Source organism: Nicotiana tabacum, chromosome 10 (genome assembly GCF_000715075.1).
Source record: "Nicotiana tabacum cultivar K326 chromosome 10, ASM71507v2, whole genome shotgun sequence".
NCBI classification, from domain to species: domain Eukaryota; kingdom Viridiplantae; phylum Streptophyta; class Magnoliopsida; order Solanales; family Solanaceae; genus Nicotiana; species Nicotiana tabacum.
Window position 1 is genome coordinate 79,742,379 of NC_134089.1, and position 24,285 is coordinate 79,766,663.

General features: G+C 36.4%; 1 protein-coding gene across 3 annotated transcripts; it reads left to right on the forward strand.

Annotated features, from left to right (window-relative positions):
* The first annotated feature begins 9,498 nt into the window (after window positions 1–9,498).
* LOC107799596 (putative ion channel SYM8) lies at window positions 9,499–24,064 on the forward strand. Of its 3 annotated transcripts, none has more exons than XR_012695566.1 (12): window positions 9,499–10,331; window positions 11,129–11,197; window positions 11,453–12,073; window positions 13,041–13,223; window positions 13,438–13,497; window positions 13,621–13,824; window positions 14,918–15,166; window positions 19,062–19,160; window positions 21,704–21,898; window positions 22,348–22,424; window positions 22,726–22,992; window positions 23,461–24,064. XR_012695566.1 is itself a non-coding variant. In XM_075222995.1 (12 exons), exons 1-12 carry the CDS (start codon window positions 9,711–9,713, stop codon window positions 23,677–23,679), a joined length of 2,880 nt encoding a protein of 959 aa, XP_075079096.1. In that variant the 5' UTR covers window positions 9,499–9,710; the 3' UTR covers window positions 23,680–24,064. The 3 variants fall into 3 exon arrangements, 2 of the variants coding, with proteins under 2 accessions (XP_075079096.1, XP_075079097.1); XM_075222995.1 differs by having other exon boundaries at window positions 22,332–22,424; XM_075222996.1 differs by having other exon boundaries at window positions 9,526–10,302; window positions 22,332–22,424.
* Window positions 24,065–24,285: the final 221 nt, after the last annotated feature.

Below are 24,285 nucleotides of genomic sequence, written 5' to 3' on the forward strand. Positions count from 1 at the left end.
AGTCCAACCATACTAGTTTCACTCAATTCAGACTCCAAATCAATGTTTAAAACTCAAAAATTCATATTATGAAACTTTAGGCCAAAACCCCCAATTTCCTCTTTAACATTTATCAACCAAAAGGTAAAATTGACAATAGATTCATGGAATATAATCAAAACCAAGTAGAGAATACTTACCCCAATTCATATGGTGAAAATTGCTTCAAGAATCGCATCAATCCGAGCTCCATAACTCCAAAAATGCAAAAATGGCTGAAACCCTCAAAATAGAGTACTTTATACTTCTGCCCAGACATCCTCTTTTGCGAACACGGGAACACCATCGCGTTCGCGATGAACAAAAATATCATCCACCAAAATGCTCTACGAGTTCGCGGCACAAGTCTCGCCAAAGTGATACACATCGGAGACAGAACTACGCGAACGTGGCCCAAGCCTCATGAACGCGATGAAGAAAGGTCCTCCAGCCCAGCTCCTAGCTCGACTCTATGCAAACACAATAACCCATACGCGAACGCGAATAAGTCTTTCCCCAACACTACGCGAACGTGGGACATACTTCGCGATCCCGAAGAACAATTTTCTGCTACCATAAGAATACATTACGTGTTCGCGATACATACCACGCGAACGCGATGAAGAAACGCAACACCAGATACCAGCAGAACACAGCAGTGCAAAATGAAAGACAAATTACTTGAAATCCATCCGAAACACGCCCGAGCCCCTTGGGACCCCATCCAAACATACCAACAAGTCCAATAACATAACACAGACCTACTCGAGGTTTCAAATCACACATAACAACATCGAAACGACGAATCACACCTCAATTCGAAATCAATAAACTTGAAACTTCAAACTTCCACAACTGATGTTGAAACCTATCAAATCACGTTCGATTGACCTCAATTTTTGCAAACAAGTAACATTTGATATTACGAACCTGCTCCCACTTCTGGAATTGAAATTTGACCCCGATATTAAAAAATCCACTCCCGGTCAAACTTTCCAAAATTCCAACTTCTGCCTTTTCAAGCAAAATTCTGCTACAGACCTCCAAATCACGATCTGGATGTGCTCCTAAGTCCAAAATCACCCAACGGAGCTAACAGAACCATCAAAAATCCAATCCAAGGTCAAATACTACAAAGTCAAAACTTGGTCAAACCTTTCAAATTTAAAGCTTCTAGTTAAGAATCATTCCTCAAAATCAATTCTGAATAACCTGAAAACCAAAACCGACGATTCACATAAGTCATAATACATCATACAGAACTACTCATGCCCTGAAACAATCGAGCGAAGTGCAAATTCTAAAAACGACTGGTCGGGTCGTTACAATATATATATATCCTTTAAAATTCTCTATTTGGAAACCAATAAGAATCCTGGTAAGATCTTTGTATAAACCTTAAAAGTTATTGAATAAAGAATGGTAAAGTTAATAATTAGTTAGTTTACATGAAAAAATAACATAAATGTAGAGCGTCAAAAACTCTTAAAGAGAAAATGCAGAATAGCCTGATAGACACCTCTACTTATTTTGTTTTGATATTTCGGTCCCCATACTCCATAAAGTTTCCAGTTTAGACCAGATACTTGATCTTTTACAACCGGAATTGAGATTTGGTGTTTGTGAAAGTTAGAATTCAGTAGACACTTCCCTAAAATTTGAACGAGAATCCCACCTAAAACAACTCCATATATAGCCATTAATCCTCCCATTTTTGAAAATACAACACTAGTAATACCGTCCGTAGTCACTATTTTTAGCAACCAAAACCAGCTAGAACTCCAATGAAAATGGGGATCTATGGTGAGAAAGAGAAAGGAAAAAAAAGGGTCGTCATAGTGAGTCTTTTCCAGCAAAGTCCCTCAAGATTCGAGGTGGTCTCCTAGTGATGTTTGATATCCCGAGGATCTATGATTTTACTCGCTGGTCATGGCCCCTGATTTCTTAGATGCCTGGGCTTTAAGAGGGTGGCGTAAAGGTAAAGAAGAGAAAAGAGGAGGTAGACAGCTAGCAAAGTTGGTCGAGTGGACTTATATCAATGTAAAAAATCGTAACAAAATGAATATAAGGTGAGTTTGCTTGTGTGTTTGCAGATGGAGGACGAATGGGTGGTGGTGTGTGGTGGTGGTAGGTGGAAGAGGGAGAGATGAAATGGGAAAAAGAGAGAGGAGGAAGGTGGGGGATACTTTTTTTTGTTGGAGAAAAAGGAGATGAAATTGAGATTTTTATAAAAAATAGAGAAAATGCATAAAGACCCATTCAACTTGTCCTGAAAAATTATTTACATACCTAAACTTTACGGGTGTCCTAACACCCCGCTATTGTTAGAACAATTATATCTATTTACTCCCTCTTAAGCCCTAACCCAACTATAATAATTTGAGTGGGAACACACGCTTTATTATGAAGCCACGTAATTAAACTATTCAGTAAATAAAAATAACAGTCTTCCCACTATTTACTAACACTCTCATTCACCCCGTTAGTTAAAAATTTCCAAATTGAAGAACCATAAAGCCCAACCTTAGAAGATTCTATTTGTGATAGTAGGCTATAATTACGTATTTTAGTCTCTTATCACACTCTAATTTACTGCACTTTTATTGTGTTTGAACTTTAATCGCTAGTGTTTTGCACTAATTGTGTATTTTATGACTTGTAGGAGCGATTCTGATTTATGTAGATGTTGTGGAACTAATTCGAGCTATTTGGAGCTTTGAAGTCTGAGTAAAATCTCAAAGGATTAAACCGAGATCGTGTTCAAGGGTCGAGGATCAATTCTGGACGTCAAAATTCAAGGAAGAAACAATTGCTGAAGAAATGCACTAGTGCGAGGCACTGTGCGATGCACTAGTGCAAATTTTTGTCAAAAATTTCCAAAGTTCAGAGACTGGATTTTTTGTGGTCTGACAGGAAAAAGCACTAGTGCGACGCATGGGGCGACACATGAAAATCAATAAATTTGCAAGTTTTCCTATTTCGTCTAGGAAAAGAAGATTTCGTCTTGGCTCAACCCTACTTGGTATAAACACATGTAAAACGTTATTTTGAGGACTTTGGACATACTTTAGACCTAAGGAAGACACACCACACTTGTAAGAGGCTTCTAACTAGTTTTTTTTCTCTTCTCTTCTCTTCCTTTAATTTCATAGTTTATTAGTTCTAGAGTTTTGGGTGCTACATGAACGTTGTAGTTGAAGCTTGAACTGTTCTTATTATTTTATCATATTGGGTTATTTATTCTATTTGTGCTTAATTATTAGATTGTCTGATCACCAATTGAATACTATTTACGAATCTAGGATTGAACTCGGGAGATAAAATTCTAGATTGCATATAAGATTGACTAGAGCAAGATCTTGAACTCGAGTATCGGGAACGAATTTACGGTTAGGATAAGAACATACCTAATCGCGTTTCTTGGTTATTATACGAAAATTATGAATGTGTTCTTGTTAATCCTAATTTCATAGGAATATAGGTGTTAGGTTAGCATGAATAGGACTGTTGTACTTTGGGAGAAGGCTACGAGCAATATTAACTCCGTCAATCAATAAACTAGATAAATTAATTAGACAATTTAGGTAGAAAACTCAACGGGATTGTTAGCTAACCCATAGCTCTAGAATATTTTCTCCCATTGAGTTCGTCTTTAAGCTTGTCGTTTTTTCCTTAATCTCTTAATTTGTTACTCTAAATTAATTATAGTTAAATATTCATACTTTAGGATTCACTTGAATAGATTAATTTTGTGGGTTAATTTAGTTGATAGTTAATAACAAGTCCCTGTGGGTACGATATCTGGACTTACAATCCTATATTACTTGTCGACCACGTATACTTGCGTGTGCATTTTGGAGCAACAATTTGCCTGACTAAAATCGATTTGCCTGACCAAAATTGAAGGGACCTATTGCAAAATCCTTCGATTTCATTGTTCTTTAGGGTTCCTTTTGTTGTTATTGTTTCATTTGACTAGTTGGTGGAAGACCCATTCGAAGCTGAAGGTCTTTAAAGAATCAAGTTCAAATGTTGAAGTTGAATTACCTGTGAAACATTATCTATATTTGGAGGTCAATCCATTAATCATATCCTTTTCTATCATCAACCCTAAACATTATCTCTGTTTTGGTTTGTTTAATATCGTCTGTAACTAGGGTCTTGAACTTGCTTCAAATTTCTTCACTGTAACTTTTTTAATGTAAAATTCAGTAATAGAAATACAATTTTTAAGGCGTAATAACAACCAAATTTTAGTTTTTTCTTGTTGCATGTGTTGTCACTTAGTTATGTCGGAATCTTATAGTAACTGCTAATCCTTAATTAGTTTATTTTCTACTATATTCAGGTATTTTAATGTCTTTTGTACTTGTTACACTGAGGTTTTTCCGTGGCGGAAAAATCTCCATGGATAAGTTACATTCCTTTTCAATGGAGAATTATGTTGGTGGGATGATTACTGATTGTCTTGATGTTGATATGTTCTCATATTTTGAGTTTCTAGGTTATGTGAAAGAGTTTGGGTACAATAGTTCTTCTGTTGTTATTTATGTTAGACTATCTAATTGTCCTGGTTTAGTAGTAATTAAAGTTGATAGGGACCTTATGAGTATTTGCGAAAAGTTAAAAAGTGGGAATATTTTGGAGGTATATGTAGATCACATGGTTGATGATACTGTAGTGGTCCCCCCTCTATTAGAATATGTCAGGAAAGTGAGAGGTGATAGTAATGTTACTTTTGAGAAGGAATCTAGTCAAGATTTAGGGGGTTGTGAGGGTTTGTGAACTTCTGAAAAGGAATCGAATGTTGCTGAAAATAGTGCCAATAACAGTGTGCATCAAGCTTTAGGAGATTATTAGAAAAAAATTGTATGTTGGGAGGACTATTTGTAGTAGGGCAAGAAATATTCTGTTCAATGAGATATTGGGTGATCATAAATTGGAGTATGGCAGAATATTAGATTATAGGGATGAGTTGCTTAGATCTAATCTAGGGAGTACATGTGTAGTGAAGCTTAGTGATGAAACATTTGAAGGTGGGAAGAAATGTTTGTTGGGTTCTATATTTATTTTGATGCCATGAAGAAGTCCTACTTAGCTGGTTGTAGGTCATGCATTGGGTTAGATGGATATTTTTTAAAAGGTGTATGTAGAGGCCAACTACTTGTAGCAGTTTGCAAAGATGAATATAATTAGATGCTTTCACTTGCTTGGAATGTTGTTGAGATTGAAAATATGCACACTTGGAGGTGGTTTGTCAACCTTTTAAAGGATGATCTTCAGCTTGGAGACGGTATAAATCTGACCATTATAACAGACATAAAAAAAGTAAGAATTGGTAGTTTATTGTTATTTTTCTACTGCTAATTAACTTTAAAATTAACCGTTATTGTTCATTTTGCAGGGGCTAATAGATATACTTCCAAATTCTGAACATAGGATGTGTGCAAGGCACATCCTAGCTAACTGGGGAGGGGCATAAAGAGAAGGAACTGCTTTTGGAGGTGTGCAAGGTCTACCTATGAGTGGGAATTAAAAGAAAAATCTGGATGAAATGAATAAATTGGGTAATAAGATAGTTGATGAACTGTTGTACTAAAACATAAAAAGATAGAGCAAAGTGTATTTCAATACATTCTGCAAGTGTGATAGTGTTGACAATAATATGGCAGAATGTTGCAATGCTTGAATTTTGGCAGCAAGGCAGAAGACTATAGTGACAATGCTTGAAGAAATAAGGGCGAAGATGATGAACAAAATATGTCAACTTAGACAGTTTCGAAAACTTGGATTACAGATTTTTCACCAATGACTATGAAAGTCTTGGAAGAGAACGAAGAAAGATCAATGAAATGTAACATTTTTTGGAGTGGTGAGTTTGGATTTGAATTGAAGCAAGGACCAGGTGCAAGTAAAGTGAACCATCTGGTGGACATCAACAAGCAAACATGCACTTGGAGAGCTTGAATGTTAAAAGGTATACCATGCGCTCATGCAGTTGCTGCCCTGCATTATAAAAATCTGGAGCCTTTGAACTATATTTCTCACTGGTACAGTAATTTCACTTACATGAAAACATACAATTACTTTCTTCAGCCTGTTTTGGGTATGAAAGCTAGAGTCACGAAACCCAACTGTTATAACCCCCCCCCCCCCCCCCCCATGTTAAGATTATGTCAGGTAGGCCAAAAAAGGTGAGAAGAAAAGAGACAGGTAAAAATAAGACAGGAAAATTGTCCAAAAGTGGAGTGGAAATGACATGTAGCAATTGTCATAACAAGAGGGGATGTCATAAAGCTACTGGAAGTAATACTGCTGCTACTTTAGCAGGTTCTGTGCCTGCAAGTGTTGGTAGTTCAAAGGCACAAAAGCAAATTACTAAAAGAGGAAGGGGTAGGCCAAAAGATTCTAAAAAAAGGTAAATTTTTTCCCTTTAAGGTCATCTTAAGAATTTTTAAATTATAAACAGATTCTTACTTTTAATTGGTTGATGTAGGATATTGGTACTAGTAGTAATATAAGAACACAATATAACAAGCCAATGATAGTTGGGATGAGAGTTTTACACACTCAAAGTGGCTTCAAAATTCAAAATGTAAGTTCTAAGACTACATCTCATATTTAGGTAGTCTGATTTTCTGTTGGATTTTGGCAGCCTGGAATGTCCTCTACAAACTTTAAAAATGTGAGGTCTTCAACAGAAGTAACTGGAGATCTAGGTCATCAACCAACAAGAGGTGTTAAATGGAAAGGCAAATAAGCTATGACATCAAGGCAACTTCAATAATTGAAAGGCAAAAAAATTATTCAAACAAAGTCTAGTGCTGCTAAGTTGAGCCTGGAAAGCACCACTGCAAAACCATCCAATTGTTCAAGAGTCTATTTTGTGGCTGACTGTACTGCAATAGACTACATTTTGATAAGGATTTTTAGGCAGCTATAGACTGCATATTTCATTTTGTTAGCTTATGATGTCTGTTTTGTTGCTGCTACAATGAGAACAAAAAGTGTTTATGTAACTAAATATGCAGCTGTGACTGTTTATTAGGTTTGTTTCTTTTAGATCAATGAGGCTAAATATGTGTTTTTATACTGTTTATGCAGCTGTCCTATTATGTCTCGTCTGTCTATTGTTGTGATTAGAAACTAAAAATAGTTGTATGAAGATACATGCTTGATTGATTGCTTCTGGGCATACAAAGAAACAACAAGAACACACCTACAACACTTCAAACATTCAAACATCAATTCATTAGAAACAACACTTCATTACTATCTGTCTATTGTTGTGATTAAATACTAAAAATAGTTGTATGAAGATACATGCTTGATTGATTGCTTCTAGGCAACAAGAACACACCTACAACACTTCAAACATTCAAACATCAATTCACTAGAAACAACACTTCATTACTTACCAAGAAAGGTTTATTACATACAAATAAAAGGTCCATTACAAACATACAAAATAACACATGCAAGCAACAACTACATACATATTGAGACAAGAACATTAGATTCAAATGGCAACTCCATTGCATCTTTTTTCAAAGACATTACTGGAAACCTACAAGCAACAAGTATAATACATATCCCCAAGATAATGAACCAAAGTACATTTTCCCTAGCCTTGGACCTAGCCAATTTGCTCTTCCACTTCTTTTTTGCCTCTTTCATCTTCTCCCTATCAACTTGTAATTTTACCAATTGAGCCTCAATCTTCTCCATCTTCTCCCCTTCTATGGTATTTTCAACCTTTAAAGCTACCCTCGGCTTGGCAAGAATTTCAAAGCCTTCTATTGCGGTCTCAAGTTCACCCATTTTGTCAAGAAACTTTGGAATAACAAATTTCGACCGAGGATCAATTTCGGAATCCTTCCAAACTCAAAAATCACAAGATCGTGGACCCTAAGATGAATAAAAAAAGAAAATTAATCAAAGATAGTTTTTCACAACTCAGTTATTGAAAGAATTTTCATTATTATTTACCCCATAGTATGGACAAACCCAATATCTTCTTCCTAGGTTCCGAGGTGTCCAAGCTGTTAACAAAGGCAGCACATACCCATGGTTGCATCGAATTTCTCCACTTAACTCATTTTCTTCCTCTTCGGTGCAAAGCCTTGTCAAATTCAAGCCTTTTGAAGGCATTGCAACAACTACAACACAAACAGACGATACCAAAGTCAGATAATTTGCTGACGAAAATATTAGAAACATCAGCCACATTACAATGTTTAACCAAAAGAAATTGGATTTAGGAGAAAGACATAATAATAATAATAAAAGAAAGAAATTTTGGTTCTTTAGGAGGAGAAAGATTAACCTTTGCTTTTAAAGATCAAAACTTCAAAAGGAAATTTGATGCAATTTCGGTAGAATTTAGATGAAGAAGAAATTAGGGTTCTTCACTTGGGTTTGGTAAAAAACTGAGGAAGAATGGATATTACCGTTGGGTTATCTTGAAGTTAAATTTTTTTATTTTTTAGGGTGTTTTTAACGATTAAAAGAGAGCAAGGACGCACTCATAAACGTTGTCTAAGACGCGCAGCTGGCCAGGGCTTAAGAGGGAGTAAATAAATATTGTTTTAACAATAATGGGGTGTTAGGACAACTGTAAAATTTAAGTGTGTAAATAATTTTTCAGAACAAGTTAAATGGGGTATTTATGCATTTTCTAAAAAATATAATGTTGTTAAACTAACCAATAATGTAGCATTAAATAATATGAGGTGGATCTGATATGTTCCTCATGTGGGGGTGAGTAAGCAACACACACTATATATTTTGGTCGAGTTCAAGTGCCTAATTAAAACTTCGTGGAGTAAAAGAATCTGGATATCAAAATAAAACAAATTGATATGCCTATTAGGCTATTCATCAAATAAAACATTGAGTTCATTAACGTGACTTTGTTCAAAATATAAGTACTTCAACTTCATCGAGTCCATATTTTGATGATCATTGAATTGTTGCGGGTCAGAGGCTTCTGTTTCACTAGGCCGATGCAATTACTATGTCATAAAATATTCTCTTGGTGGATTTCATATTCCAAAATTTTAATTTAGGAATTTTTGAATATTTAATAATTTCTTTTTTTCAATGAATTAAAGAAGGGAAAGAGAACTTTAAACCCATTTGAATTAGCTTAAAAATAGTTGTTTTTTCGGCAAAAATATCTGTTAAGACAAAAAGCAATTTCTAAACAGTTTTAACTTATTGTAAATATGTTTTAATTTTTAAAAGCCAATTCAAACATCCATAGTAAATAAAATAATCCCTCCGTTCAAATCTATGTGAACTTGTTTAATTGAAGACGGAGTTTAAGAAAAAATAAAGACTTTTGGAATTTATGATCTTAAACAAATCAAAATGGAGCCCAGAATATTTATGTGGTTATAAAAGCTTCTCGTTAAGTATAGAATTGTAAGTTGCTAAATTGTTATCAAATTTATACCAAAAAAGTAAATAGCTTTTATCACACAGGTTACAAACTCAGCTCACTCCAACTGAAAAAGAAAAAGAACAATAAACTAACATAACCTCCAGTCGTCACTCTCTCTCTCTCTCTCATCTCTCAGTCCCATGGCTTCTCCATTTCCTTCTTCACTCATTTAACCCATTTTCCCTTCACTCCAAAATCCTCTTTCTCCGTGCTTCTTCATAATATAGTTTTTCTTCCATTCGGTCAAATGCCCGACAGAGATGGAGCTCCAAATCCAAATCCGAACCCTGACAAGCCGGAGAAACCTCCCTTGCTCAAGAAATCGAAAACCATCGCCGACAAAACACCTACCGTCGCCCACTTCCCGGGCCCACTTTTCCCCACCGTTCGTCGTGTCTCTTCTACTCCACTATCCTCCCCCCGCTTCTCCTCTGAATCTAATACATACTCCGCTCCTTCTACCTCCACATCAACTTCCGCATCCACGAGTGTTGATGCAAACTTCGGATTTGGTGATCGTGACTACGTTTATCCTTCTTTTCTGGGACCTCATACTGCTAGGAGTAGAGTCAACGTCAAGTCAACTTCCAAATCACAGAGGAATCAGCTGGAATTGTCGAAATTACCCGCTCGTAGCGAGTCTATGCCGTTGAATTTGACTAGTGACGAGGGTGGAGCTAAGGCTGAGCCGAAGATGAAGCCGAAGCCGAAGCCGAAGCTGAAAGCTGAGAGAGATTTGAATGCTTTGTCAATTCAAGTCTCGAATCCAGCTTCTTCTTCAGCTTTGTCATCAGAGTCTTCTACTTCAGCTAACTCCTCTAATGCTCGAAGAGCTTCTGGTCATAACAGTTCCTGGTTCCTTTTTTTGGTTTGTGTTTTTAATGCTTTTCCCATTCTATTTCCTATTGACTTCTTGCATTTCTGTTCGATTCCCCAGTAAGCGGGAAAAATTATAACCAAAATAACTTGCAGAAATGTGAAATCTAATACTCCCTGCGTCCTAATTTACATATGCAGTTTGACTGGGTATGAAGTTGAAGGAAGAAAGAAAGACTTTTGAAACTTGTGAATTTGTGTGACTATAAATCATCTCATTAAGGGTAAAATAAGAAGTTTAAATCTACAATGTTTCTAAATATAGAAATGTATCTTTTTTTTGGGACACAGTAAAAAGGAAAGTGCATCACATAAATTGAGATAGAGGGAGTAATATTAAGTAGTGGCATAGTACTTCCTTGTTGTCCCATTCTATGTATCTTGTGTTTGACTGGATTAATTTGAAATGTTAGTTTGACTTATATGTAGTATTATGTAAATGATGTTGGAAAAACAATTAAAGTAATGGTCGAATTGTTAGTCTGGTAAAGATTGCCTCTAGTTTAAACCTTAAAATACGAATAGTTTAGCGAATTTGAATTCTTGAAAAGTATGAAATCTGTTAGAATGGAATGATGTCAAACATTTGAGACATCTCAAAAAGGAAAGATTTTTATAAATTGGATGGAGAGATTGCATAGTAGTGTAGTAGTATGTTTTAATGTTTTGGTTAATGGGAATTTTTTGCCCATTTAACCTTTTCTGGATATCAAACATTTCTGTTCTCTATGCGTTAGGTTTATGGTTCTTGTTTATAGTGTATTGACCAATTATTTCCCCTTATTGCAGCTTAAATTTGTTTGTACATTATCAGTATCTCACACATTATATTTGCAGAATGAAGTCTCTAAGCTTCAGGTATGCTCCCTAGTCCCCACAAACACTGCTAAATTCGCGAAGTCTTTTCCTCCGGTGTTCATTCAAAGTATAAACATAGTTTCCATTACTGTTTGTTGGAAGAAGCATGAATACTACTTATCGCCAAAAATAAAGAAAAGAGCCACTATTTATTGGAAGAAACCCTCAAATTTACTTAATTTCTTGCTTTCTTGTTGTCAGTAAATAGTTGGTTCTCAGTACGAAAGTTGAAGGTGAGGAATGGTTTGTTTGCAGGAGGAGAATGTTAGTCTTCGCAGAGTTTGTAGCCATGTTGATCTTGCCAGTGCTGGTATCACAGAGCTAGAAGAATTTAATTCACTAGTGTATTTTGGGAATGCTGACAGTAGAATAGTTGCTCTGTACATGGTGGTTTTCATCCTCGTTACTCCTTTTGTATTTTACAAATATCTTGACTCTCTTCCGAGAATAATTGATCTCTTAAAGAGGAAAACTACCAAAAAGGAGGAGGTTCCATTGAAGAAAAAGATTGCTTACATGGTGGATGTGTGTTTCTCAGTTTACCCTTATGCAAAGCTGCTTGCACTTCTCTTTGCCACTCTCTTTCTAATTGGTTATGGAGGATTGGCACTTTATGCCGTTGGTGATGGCAGCTTTACTGAAGCTCTTTGGCTTTCTTGGAGCTTCGTAGCAGACTCTGGAACCCATGCTGATATGGCTGGTGCAGGGCCAAGGATAGTTTCAGTTTTGATAACCTCAGGAGGCATGCTCATATTTGCTATGATGCTGGGGCTTGTTTCAGATGCTATTTCAGAAAAAGTGGATTCTTTACGGAAAGGAAAGAGTGAGGTGATTGAAAGTAATCACATTCTTATTCTTGGGTGGAGTGATAAATTGGTAAGTCTATAGTATCTCGCTTAAAATGTTGTGACTTTTTGGTATTATCTGGCTTTTGCTCTAAGATGCCTTTATTTGGGTAGGAAAAAGATAGAGATTGGATCTGGATTGATGTATATTGGATATGGGCAATCCGCAATCTATATCCATTCGAAATCCAATAGATTTATATGATCCATAAAAAAGTTTGGTCCAAATTCATCCTTTTCACAGTCCATTCGATTCAAACATATTGGACGCTGATGAATCGTTTGATTTAAATATATACAGTCACACACTCACACACATTGTCACCTGTATGGCTGTGCAACAAGGTTGTATGGTTGGACCCAAATCTTACATTGACTTGTAAATAATATAATCTAAGTTAGTGAGATTTATTCTTCGTAGATAATAGTTTGTTACAGAAATACATTTTACTTCTACTTTTGCCGTTTTCAGCTGTTAATTGAACTCTCTGTCTGGGTATTTAGTGCGGAATTCTTTTCCTACATGACTCGTAAAATGAAAATCTTGAATAAAGGTGCTTTTGGCAAGCAATATCAAGTAGGCTTGATATCGATTTGATTTATAAAATTACACTTTATAAAAAAAGAGACTTGATATAGGTTTTGTTTTCTTTTAATAATAGAACGACGAAAGAAAAAAAAGATAGCAAGCCTACCTTATACAAGAAAGAATGACTTTTTAATTCTCATTACCTTCTCAATTATCTGGTAGTGTGAAGATCTGCAAATCGTCGATAGTAGGCTTGCAGGTAAGATAGTACCATTGAATCTTGAGAGATCTTGGTGGAGAAGAGCAAAGAGATACTTCTAGAATAGCTTTCAGATCGGACATATTTGTTTCCGTTAGCTGCAAACTTCACTTGGTGTTGCTTTCGCTATATGGAAGGAATTATCTGCTTTAATCATGACTTTTGATACTGATTATGACACAGAGGGGTAAAGGTATTTTCTTATTACAGGGGTCACTTTTGAAGCAGCTAGCAATAGCAAACAAGAGCATTGGTGGTGGTGTTGTCGTTGTGCTTGCGGAAAGAGACAAAGAGGAGATGGAGATGGACATAGCAAAGTTAGAATTCGACTTCATGGGAACTTCAGTGATCTGCAGAAGTGGCAGTCCGCTAATACTTGCTGATTTGAAAAGGGTGCGAGAGCCTATCTTTTTTCTTTTCCTTGTTGACCCTGATACCCCCTCTTATCTTTTAATCGCATTTCCTTTACCTCATTATCCTAATTTCCTAATTTACTCTGTGGTAAAAGTAACTAGTGACTTATATTCTTCTTAATCCCCTTAACCTTTCAATTCCTTCTTTCTTATAGTTATTTCTCTTTGTTTTTGTTCTTCTATGGCGCATGCAGGTCTCAGTCTCGAAAGCACGTGGAATCATTGTCTTAGCATCTGATGAGAATGCTGATCAGGTGTTTTTCACAAATGAATCTTCAGGCTCTAAACAAGCAGATAATTCAGACTAATTATTCCAGTTTTTCCTCCTTTTAGAGCAGATAATTCAGACTAACTATTCCAATTTTTCTTCTTTTTAGAGTGATGCACGTGCTTTAAGGGTTGTACTTAGCCTAACTGGAGTAAGAGAGGGGTTGAGAGGTCATGTTGTTGTGGAGATGAGTGATCTCGACAACGAACCGTTAGTGAAGCTTGTTGGTGGTGAACTTATTGAAACAGTTGTTGCTCATGATGTGATTGGGAGGTTGATGATACAATGCGCTTTGCAGCCTGGCCTTGCTCAGGTCAGTTATATATAGTTCTCTTACATTATATCTTCATTTGTCTTCACTTGCTCACTTTGGCAGCTTTATACCACTTATGTTGTCATCTAGACATGCTGTAGTCCTTCTGGTTCCTCTTGTATGTATTGGTTAATGATACTCATTAGTGTTGCATTCAATGAGTGTGCATCCGCACACACTTGTGCCTTAAATTTCCTGAAAAACTTGCAAGGTTGGACCAGAAGAATTCTCTTCCTTTTGAGTTCCATGTTGATGAAAAAACAACAACAACGATGACACTTTCCAAACTACTTCGGGTCTGTTGTAATCCGCAAAGCCCATTTTGCTCCATTTGTACCTGTTTCACTCCAGTAGAAGTTCAATATTATGAAATTCATATATTAACTTCTTTTATACTGGGCGTTACCTACCACAACCCTCCTTTATCTGATCTTTGGACCGGCAATGTGTCCTCACATAGATTCTAAGCTTACAGAGGCGAAGTTGAGGTCCTTGTTAATCTTACCTATACATAGCCAGAAAATGTGAGAACATTTTCTAGATTGCTTTTGCTGTAAACATGTTGACAGTTACATGTGGTCATTCGATAAATAATTCTGTTGCTATTTCATACTGTTCTGCCGTTAATGCTCCTGAAATTTGATGCACCGTCTTTTCGGGGCTACAGATCCAGTATAAGGTTATTCTTTCTTTGAGTGCTTTTTTGGGAACATGCCTTCCCAAGCTGCAAATGAATGATGATCTGATACTTGCATCTGCATACTACTAAAGTTAGTTATTCTTAGTTACGGTTTAGTTGATACACCTTTGTTCAGGAGGAACAGAAAAATGGAAGACGATCACAGCCATTTACCAAATTGTTTTGGAAAACCATAATGATTACCCTCATGACATGCCCACTTAATGTACAACTGATATGCACGAGAAAACTCATTGTAGAGTAACAATAATATAGAGGTAACTACTGATTGCCATATCACAGTAGTATAGATTTCTCAATTTTAGCTTGATCCTGTTATTGGTAGCTGTTGGTCTCTGCGGACGAGTAATACGTATTTTCTTGTTTAATTCTCTTTGTTGTCCAATATGGCAGATTTGGGAAGACATTTTGGGCTTTGAAAATGCAGAATTTTACATTAAACGGTGGCCTCAATTGGATGGTGTACCCTTTGAAGATGTACTGGTATCATTTCCAGATGCAATTCCCTGTGGAGTTAAGGTTGCTGCTGATGGGGGGAAGATTATCATAAATCCTGATGATAGATATGTTCTAAAAGAAGGTGATGAAGTCCTTGTCATAGCTGAAGATGATGATACCTATGCACCAGGTCCCTTGCCAGAGGTATTTTTCTTCTCTAAAATTGATGGTTATCTGGCATTCCTGTGGAATTTTGTGATTAGATTTATTGACTGTTCCCTTTCGATGAATACCTTCTAATCTTTTCTTTGGGTCAATATCGCAAACCTTCTTACACCTTTCTGATCCACCTCCATATTTCCCTTTAGTTCCGGAAAAAGTTAAATACATTTTCGGTTTTACTATGAGATGCAAGTATTTCTGCTGATTTGCTATTGCATCTTGTTCTCCTTTCTTCATGCTTCTTCACAGCTAATGTGGAGTTCCATGTCCTGTTATTGTTTGCTTAAATTTTATGAATTAAGCATGTGATGTTGTTTAGTCTTGGTTGAGCCAGTAATGCTACTTATGATCTCTTGTTTATGCATTTAAAATGTCATGGATATATTGGGAATTATGAGAGAAGAAACTGTATGGAAAACTTGATGGCAATGAAGTGCAAGATACACTTATTTATAGGTGTGAGATACATTGCACATGTTATACTTAACTGACGTTTCTAGATTGCTGCATCTATACATATTTCACTAAGTTTCTAATACTTCCATGCGAGTTAATAGCCTGTTTGGCCAAGCTGTAAAAATCAGCTTATTTTGAGAAGTGCTTTTCTCAAAAGTACTTTTGATGAGAAGCAGTTTGTGTTTGGCTAATTAATTTGAAAAGCACTTCTGAGCAACAATTTTTGGCCAAGCTTTTAAAAACTGCTTCTAATAGCCTGTTTGGCCAAGCTTCTTTTTGGCCAAAAGTACTTTTTTTTGGTCAAAAGTGCTTTTGGCCAAAAATTGAGGTGTTTGGCCAAGCTTTTGGAAGGAAAAAAAGTGCTTTTGAGGAGAAGCAGGAAAAAGTAGCTTCTCTCCAAAAGCACTTTTTTTGAGAAGCACTTTTGAGAAAAATACACTTAGAAGCAGTTTTTTAAAGCTTGGCCAAACATTAATTGCTGCTCAGAAGTACTTTTCAAACTAATTAGTCAAACACAAACTGCTTCTCACCAAAAGTACTTTTAAGAAAAACACTTTTGGAAAAAAGCACTTCTCAAAATAAGCTGATTTTTGCAGCTTGGCCAAACGGGCTATAAGTGTTTTTCTTCTTCTCAAAAGTGCTTTTCAAAAAAGTACTTTTGGAGAGAAGCTACTATTTTATGCTTCTCCAAAACTGCTTCTCCTCAAAAACACTTTTTTTTTCTTCCAAAAGCTTGGACAAACACTTCAATTTTGAAAAAAAGAAAAGTACTTTGTTTTGAAAAAAAGTGCTTCTAGGATTGGAGAAGCTTGGCCAAACAGGCTATAAGTTTCTAATACTTCCATACAAGGTGGTGTACACATCTTATGTTCCTAATTTATTACATATGTAATAGGTCCCTGGAATGGTGAGGGATTTGATGGATATGTGAGCACACTCGTCATTTGGCTTTACAAACTTAGTTACTCTTCTTTTAGGAGAAGGAGAAGGAGAAGGGAGGACGTGAGAATGGAGAAGGTTGATTATTCAATTAAGCTTGATAGGGAATTTATAGCAATTACAATGTACACGTATTTGGTCAGCATATAAACACAAAATAAAAACCCTAGTCAAATCCCTAAATCAATAGTCAAATCATCCTGATTTAATGCTAAACATCAAATATCTTAACACTCCCGTGTACATCCTCTAAAGGGTTAGTATGAACATCTGCCAACTGATCATTCAAGCCAACAAAGCTGGTGGCTATGCATCCAAACTCGATCTTCTGTCTAATGAAATGATAGGCCTCTTCTATATGCTTTGTCCTCGATGAAAAACAGGATTTGAGGCAATGTGAAGAGCATCTTGATCGTAGCACATTAGCTTCATATGCTTGACTTCTACACACCTTAACTCTTGGAGAAGTTGTTTTAACCAGATAAGCTCACATTTAGCAAGAGACAGCTTGAAATTCCACTTCTGCACTATATCTTACTTTTTTACTTCTCCAAGAGATTAGGTTTCCTTTAAACATGATACACAGACGTGATGGAGAACCGACCCAACCGTCATCAGAATATATCCAACAATGTCTAATTGACTCTCGTTTTATTGTGAGGAATTGTTCCTCAAAAAATTTCTAAATGACTCTTGTCTTCATATAACAATCATTGTCCTAGAGCTCCTTTGATGTATATGAGGATATGATTTACTGCATCCCAATAACCTTTACACAGGGCTTGGAGGAATTGACTGATGACATGTACTACACATGAAATATATGGTCGTGTAATTGTGAGGTAATTCAGTTCACCGACCAATCTTCGGTATCTACCAGGATCTTCCAAGAGCTTCCATTGACCAGAAACAAGTTTAACATTCACTATATTCTGGATTTTGTTAAGAGTTCTAGCTATGATGCTTGGACTCGGGTATGGGTATCTGATATGGGTGGATCTAGAGGTCAGATTCTTCATCACATAAATTTAGGATTGGGGTTATGGATCCAACTACGGATATGGGTGCTGGGATACAACCTATAAATGTTTATTTCGACATATAGAGTATATATTTCGATAAAAATAAGTATATATTTCGATTAATTAAAGTTATTGAACTCAAACTAATAAAATTTAATTCTTTCTATACACCTAATACTTTTTTTATAAGATATCTCCTGTAATAGCAAAAGAATTCTCATATTTGGTATGTGTGTGTGCGCGCGCGCGTGTATTAGTGTTGTCAAAGGCGCGCTTAAGCCTTCAAGCGAAGCTCAAAACATGTTGAGCGCTTCGCCTCGCTTTATGGGCGCTTTAGTATCGCATCAAGGCTCTAAGGTAAATATGAGTGTAATCATGAAAAGGCTACATTAAACAATTGAAATTTCAATTTATCATAATTTTCTCAATTTCTTTATCCAAATATTTGTTATTCATGCTTATAATTATTAGTCTTGGATTACATGTACATATTTTTACTTTTTCTCCAGTTGCGCCTTTTTTCATTAACACGCTTTATTTGCGCTTTGCACTTAAAACCTCACGGATCTTAGAGCTTTTTTGCACTTTTCGCCTTTGATAACACTGGTGTGTATATATCTATATACGACATAAACCCAGAAAACAAACCAAATACCCAATCAATCTATACTTCTTGATCATAGATGTAGTCAAAGCACCCAAGATAAGTTGACCAAATCCGATGTGGATCCCACACCCATGTCGTGTCGACACGGGTGCAGGACTCTTGAAGAGTCCCTGCAACATAGGTTTCTAGCATGAGGCTGTTGACAACAAAGCTTAAAGTTTTTTGGTCTAGTGACGTTAATTGGTTCCTTTACCATAGTTTGGCGGTTCTGGTAAAGCATGATAACCGTAAGATATGGCAAAAATGAAGATGAAATACACCACTGTTACTGCATAAATATTTGCATGATATTAGGTCACACCCTCTCAATATTCTTGGAGATTATATTTGCTAAGCCTGTTCTGATCTTGGTGGTCCCTGTAAGCTAAAATAGGATAAAGGAGTTATTTCTGGCAGAAGTTTTGCAAGGATCATATATAGGAACTTGTTTACTACCTAAGAATTTTTACTACTGGTTGGCTATCCTTGCTTTCAAAATCTATTGAGTGCTGTATTCTAGTTCCTTTTCTGAACTTAAGGTACTTATCATGTGTGACCAAGAGATAGCGGTATAACATTAGTTCTATTTATCACTCTGTTAGGCAATATAATTCATGGTTCCTTAAATAAGAAAACAAAGACAAGAATGGAGTCGCGTATCGCGATAACTTGTATGTTTGTATTTTGTGAATCTATTGGTTGCTCTCTTCTATAGTTCACTATTTGTGATCCTTGTTTGGTGATATTTTAACAATGCATGGTTGACACTGGCTCAGTTTTTGTATTTGCTTATATAATGACTTGCTTTTTGCAGGTAAATAAAGGCCTATTCCCTAGGATAGCTGATCCTCCAAAATATCCAGAAAGAATCTTATTCTGTGGTTGGAGACGTGATATTGACGATATGATTATGGTATAGTTTACATACCTACATCTTGATCGCCTATCCTGTCAATCTCTCTCTCTCTCTCTCTCTCTGTGTGTGTGGGGGGGGGGGGCTTGTTCCCCTCCCTTTTTCATTCTAAATATGTTGAGTAAGAAGATCTAGAAAGCGATATGTATTAGGAGTAGAATAAGTTCTAGTCCCATATGTAATAGGAGTAAAATATGTATTATGTATAGAGCTCATTGTTAATAATAAATTTTTCTCCCGTGCATTCTCACATGGTATCAGAGCTTCAGTGAGAAAATTATCGTTGTGTGTCATTCCAGCGACATCCGGGAAGAAAGATCTCATCGTTGTGCAATTTTCCGGCAACTTCGCCTTGTTCCCAGAGTTCATCAGTGCTACAGTGGATGCATATACCAGTACCACCATCAGATCTAAAACCCTTGTGCGACCAAACCCCAGAAATTCCAGTCCCATCGGAACAGAAAAGTCAGTCACCGTGCGTCTTTCCGGTTGATGACTCAAGATTGATTTACGTTATCTCCTCATCGGTAACTGTTGTGCGAAAACCAACACTACTATCTTGTTTGGAAAAGTCAGGTACAAAACCCTAGTCAATCACTCCGGCAGAAAGTCCCTCACACCGCCAGGCGAGCTACAATAACTTTTCCAACGCGTGTGAGCCATTCCGACCACTTTTTGACAAAACTTCTTTAGGACAACTTTATTTTTTCCGGTGTGAATAGTGCACTTTTACCGGCGTGAACAGTGATTTCACGACGTGAACAATATTTTCCAGAAAAAGTTATCTGTTTTCTGGTGGTGTTTTAAAACCTATTTTGTAGTTTAGAATTCGGCTTAGTCTCACTATTTTAAGATTTTTCCGTCGACCTTTCAGCTAACTTCTATTTATCAGCAACCACCTGGTTTTGTTGCTCAGGGGGAGTCTAGTGGCCTTGTATGTCGAATGATCAGCTTGAAGATATTTTCACCAAGTACCTCACTGGTCCTCATATTAGTTACATATGTAACAGGCTCGGTACATATGATTTGTATGCACCGACTTGAGGGGGAGTGTTAGACAGTTATGTGTAAATAGTCTTAGTCCCATATGTAGTAGGAGTAAGTATGTCCTAGTCCCATATGTAGAAGGAGTAGAATATGTCCTAGTCCCATATGTAGTAGGAGTAGAATATGTATATAATATAGGGATCATTGTATCATTGCTAATAATGGATTTTTCTCCCGTACATTCTCACAAAATTTTTGAAAGAAAGAAAAACTTTTGAAACTTGTAGTCTAAAACAAGCCATGGACATTTGTGTAGCTATAAATCATCTTATTAAGGGTAAGATGAGAAGTTTAAAGTAAAATTATTTCTAAATATAGAATGTAGTCATTCTTTTTGGGATGGACTGAAAAGGAAAAAACGTCACATAAGTTGGGACAGAAGTAGTATATAGATTGTCGCATAAATCAATGTGGGTATCAGTCTCAAAAAATGATTCAATGTGGGTATTATTTAATACCGCCAATCAAACACTACATATTTATTTGTATACGCGATGTACTATCTTACGAGAGATTTTATGTTGAGATTAATTATTCCAATACCATCAATAAACCGACCCCTTAGTACATCTAAACTTTTGTAAGTCTTCGTTTTAGATTGACTCAGTTTGATCCCAACTTAGTAAGCTAATCAATGGTATTAGAATGTCCTACATTGGTTGTGGTAATGGGTTGAGTGAGGCCTGATGTCCATTTCTTAAACATGGTACCAGATCCATACCCACTGTTATTCTTGGTTTTGCCAATTTTTGGTCCCCATGTTATATTATTCTTGTTCCAGATGTCCAGACTTGGGTTTCAGTGGTGTTAAAGTGTCCACGTTAGTTGAGGAAATGATTTGTTTCCTTATATGATTTTGGGCAAATCCTCACTCCTCATGAGCTTGCTTTTGTGGTTAAGTTAAGCCCAGGGTCAAATTTCTTAATAGATGGATTAAATGCTCCTTTGTTTTCAGATTGGACGTTATGGCTTGATGTAGTGTCATCTGCCCTCTCAAAATAGAGACCCTCTTTTTTTTTTTTTTTTTTTTCCTCTGACACTCAGAAATAAATTGTACCAAAAAATCAAACTTCCATTTGCAGTTTCAAAGTGGTACATTTCAGTTTGGGCCCTACTATTCTTTCCAGTTGATGTGGAGAAATGCTGCTACGAGCCCTTGGATATCATCTAGGTTACTCTTTGTTTTTAGGTGCTTGATAATTGCCACTACAAATTGCTATGAAACTCTCTAGTTATTCCCTTTTCTTGTCAACATCTCTTTATCTGGTATACTTTACACAATAGTTTGAGAAAACTGATATTCCTTTGGCTGAACATAGTTTTTTTTAAAATTTAATTTCGAGTTAAACTTTTAATGCCATCTTCTTTATAAATCTCAGCACTGGAACTTTTGTGTTCGAAGCTTTTCTAAGAATCAAATACATTGTTTCAATCCTAAACAGTGAGATAGATACTATACATGAGTTTCACAGGCTTCTGCACATTTTGTTTGTTAGGTGCTAGAGGCATTATTGGCTCCAGGGTCTGAATTATGGATGCTTAATGAGGTTCCTGAGAAAGATAGAGAAAGGAAGTTGACTGATGGGGGCCTTGATATCTCAGGACTGGAGAACATAAAACTTGTCCATCATGTGGGAAATGCAGTGATTAGACGTCATTTGGAGGGTCTTCCTTTGGAGACATTTGATTCGGTAAGTTCAAGTTGTGCTCATACTTTGAGATCTTTGATTATCTCCTAAAAGAAAAACCAGAAAAATATTAAAAGAAGGTCATTTCTCAGTTAAAGGTGGAAGAAAACATGGTCATATTTGGTTGCATGAAAGATGTGTATTTATTTTAAATTTCCTGGCCAAAACTAATATTTCTGGATTTGATATAGCCTAGTGCTAGATTGTTGGTGAATCTTTTTAGTAATTATACACACTTCCCAATTCCGGCAAGATATTTGGTGTTAACTTGTGAATAAGGATCTGGATGCAGTGGGCTAGTTGCTCTTGATTTTCCTTTGTGTGGCAAAAGCAAAAACGAGAATCATTTTGATTTAAACTGATATCAGATGATAGTATATTGGCATGTTAATTCATGTTTTTGTTGGTTCACCGTTTACTAACTCTAAGAGAATAGATTCTGATTCTTGCAGATGAATCTGTTGAAGACTCCATTGTTCACTCTGATTCACGGTCTCTTGCCACCCTCCTCCTCATCCGAGATATCCAGGTCATTGTTGCTAACTTTTAATTGAGACATATAACCAAAGTTTTCTTCTTCACTGGAGTATTTGTTTTTGAGAAACATTTCTTGTTTCCACTATTAATGTGCAACTTTTTCTTTTCGCCATCTTCAATTTCTCTTCACTTCCCTTTTTCCTTTCTCCCCTTCAGTGCTGATGATCCCCACTTCCTCTTCCTCTGGCCTAATTTTTTTTTTGTTTCCCATGTCAAAATGGGTTACAGTACTAAGGTTGATGTCGTTAATCCTCAAATAGTGATTGAAATTGCTGAATTGTTATTTAATGCAGTCGAAGCGTCTTCCTAATAAAGATTCTAGGTCGATTCCTCTACGGCATTCTGTGTTTTCTCAGAGCTCCTGGATTCGTGAAATGCAGCAGGCGTCAGACAGATCAATAATAATAAGTGAGATATTGGATTCTAGGACAAGAAATCTTGTTTCAGTCTCTCGAATAAGCGATTACGTGCTATCAAATGAACTGGTGAGCATGGCACTTGCAATGGTAGCAGAAGACAAACAGATTAATCGTGTGCTAGAAGAATTGTTTGCGGAAGAGGTATTTGTTTTTACCTTTATTTACTTATATTCTGAATGCATGCTTTAATATAGTGTACGATTTTATATGTATTATCACTCAGCCTTTTCAAGAATAGAATGTGTATGAAAAAAAACATTGAAGTGAGTGATAAGCTAAATTGTGGTGGAATGGCAAGGCATGGCATTCAGCTAGGTATTCTACTAGGATGCATTTACTTCTAGCTGATACGAGACAAGCTAGTCTTTCCTTCCTCTCTCATATTCATCATGACAGAGCCGGGTTTTGACCGGAGGTCGTGTGTGTGTGTGTGGTGGTGGTGGTGGTGGGGGGGGGGGGGGGTGGACAAGAGATCTTCACAGCTTGGACGTTCTAACCTGGTTGAAGCTACAGCTATAAAGCTCTTTGTTTACTGAGTTTACATTTAGTTCTCTTTTATCTTCTCATTGAGTCCGGATCAGTTTTATCTGACTGCATTATCAAATACAGGGAAATGAATTATGCATTAAGCCAGCAGAGTTCTATCTGTATGACCAGGAAGAACTCTGCTTCACTGATATCATGAGAAGGGGTCGTCAAAGACAAGAGATAGTGATTGGATACCGCCTTGCAGCTGCAGAGCGTGCTGTGATTAATCCAGCAGGCAAGTCAGAGCAACGCAAGTGGTCCCTTGATGATGTTTTTGTGGTTATTTCCTCGGGTAAGTGAGAAAATAATCAGGCAAATATCACATGCACCTGCCTGTACATCATCGGCCTTTCACACATCCGAATCAGACATCTCATATTTCTCTCCAGACAAGCACTCACTAGAAAATAGGCAAATGAGGTAGCTCTAACTTCAACCAGCAGAATAGGTAGAAAGTAATAGGAAGAGTTTTTACGTTTTAGTAAGAGCTGGTGGGGATAGGGGGAAGAGTAAGAGGATTCTTACAAATGGTGAATCTCTTTTGTTTTTTAACTTTTTGATATTGTAACAGAAATTAGAATGGAGAATGAAATTCATCCATTTTTTTCTTGTAACTTCTGTAAAAACTAACAAGCTAGAGCTCTGTAAAACACAGTATCATGTATGGTATTAGTTTATTTACTTATTTGACATCTTCTCTTGGAGCTACTGATACAAATATGAGCAACTTGGATACGAAAAAGTGAAGTTTTATGTCCAACACTATGATCATAATTTTAGAGCAAGTCATACTAAAGATTGATCTAAATGAATTGTCCATGCAATATAATTATAAGACCTTGAAGGCATAGAACCAGATGAATTAAGATAATCTCAAATCAATTTGTTGCTTAACTCCAACAACAA

Bases quoted from the DNA above. Each gene is read 5' to 3' on its own strand.
- LOC107799596 (XM_075222995.1), top strand. From the start codon at position 9,711: ATGCCCGACAGAGATGGAGCTCCAAATCCAAATCCGAACCCTGACAAG. The intron at 13,498-13,620 runs GTGTTTTTCACA...TCTTCTTTTTAG, and splicing joins CTGATGAGAATGCTGATCAG to AGTGATGCACGTGCTTTAAG. The intron at 13,825-14,917 runs GTCAGTTATATA...CCAATATGGCAG, and splicing joins TGCAGCCTGGCCTTGCTCAG to ATTTGGGAAGACATTTTGGG.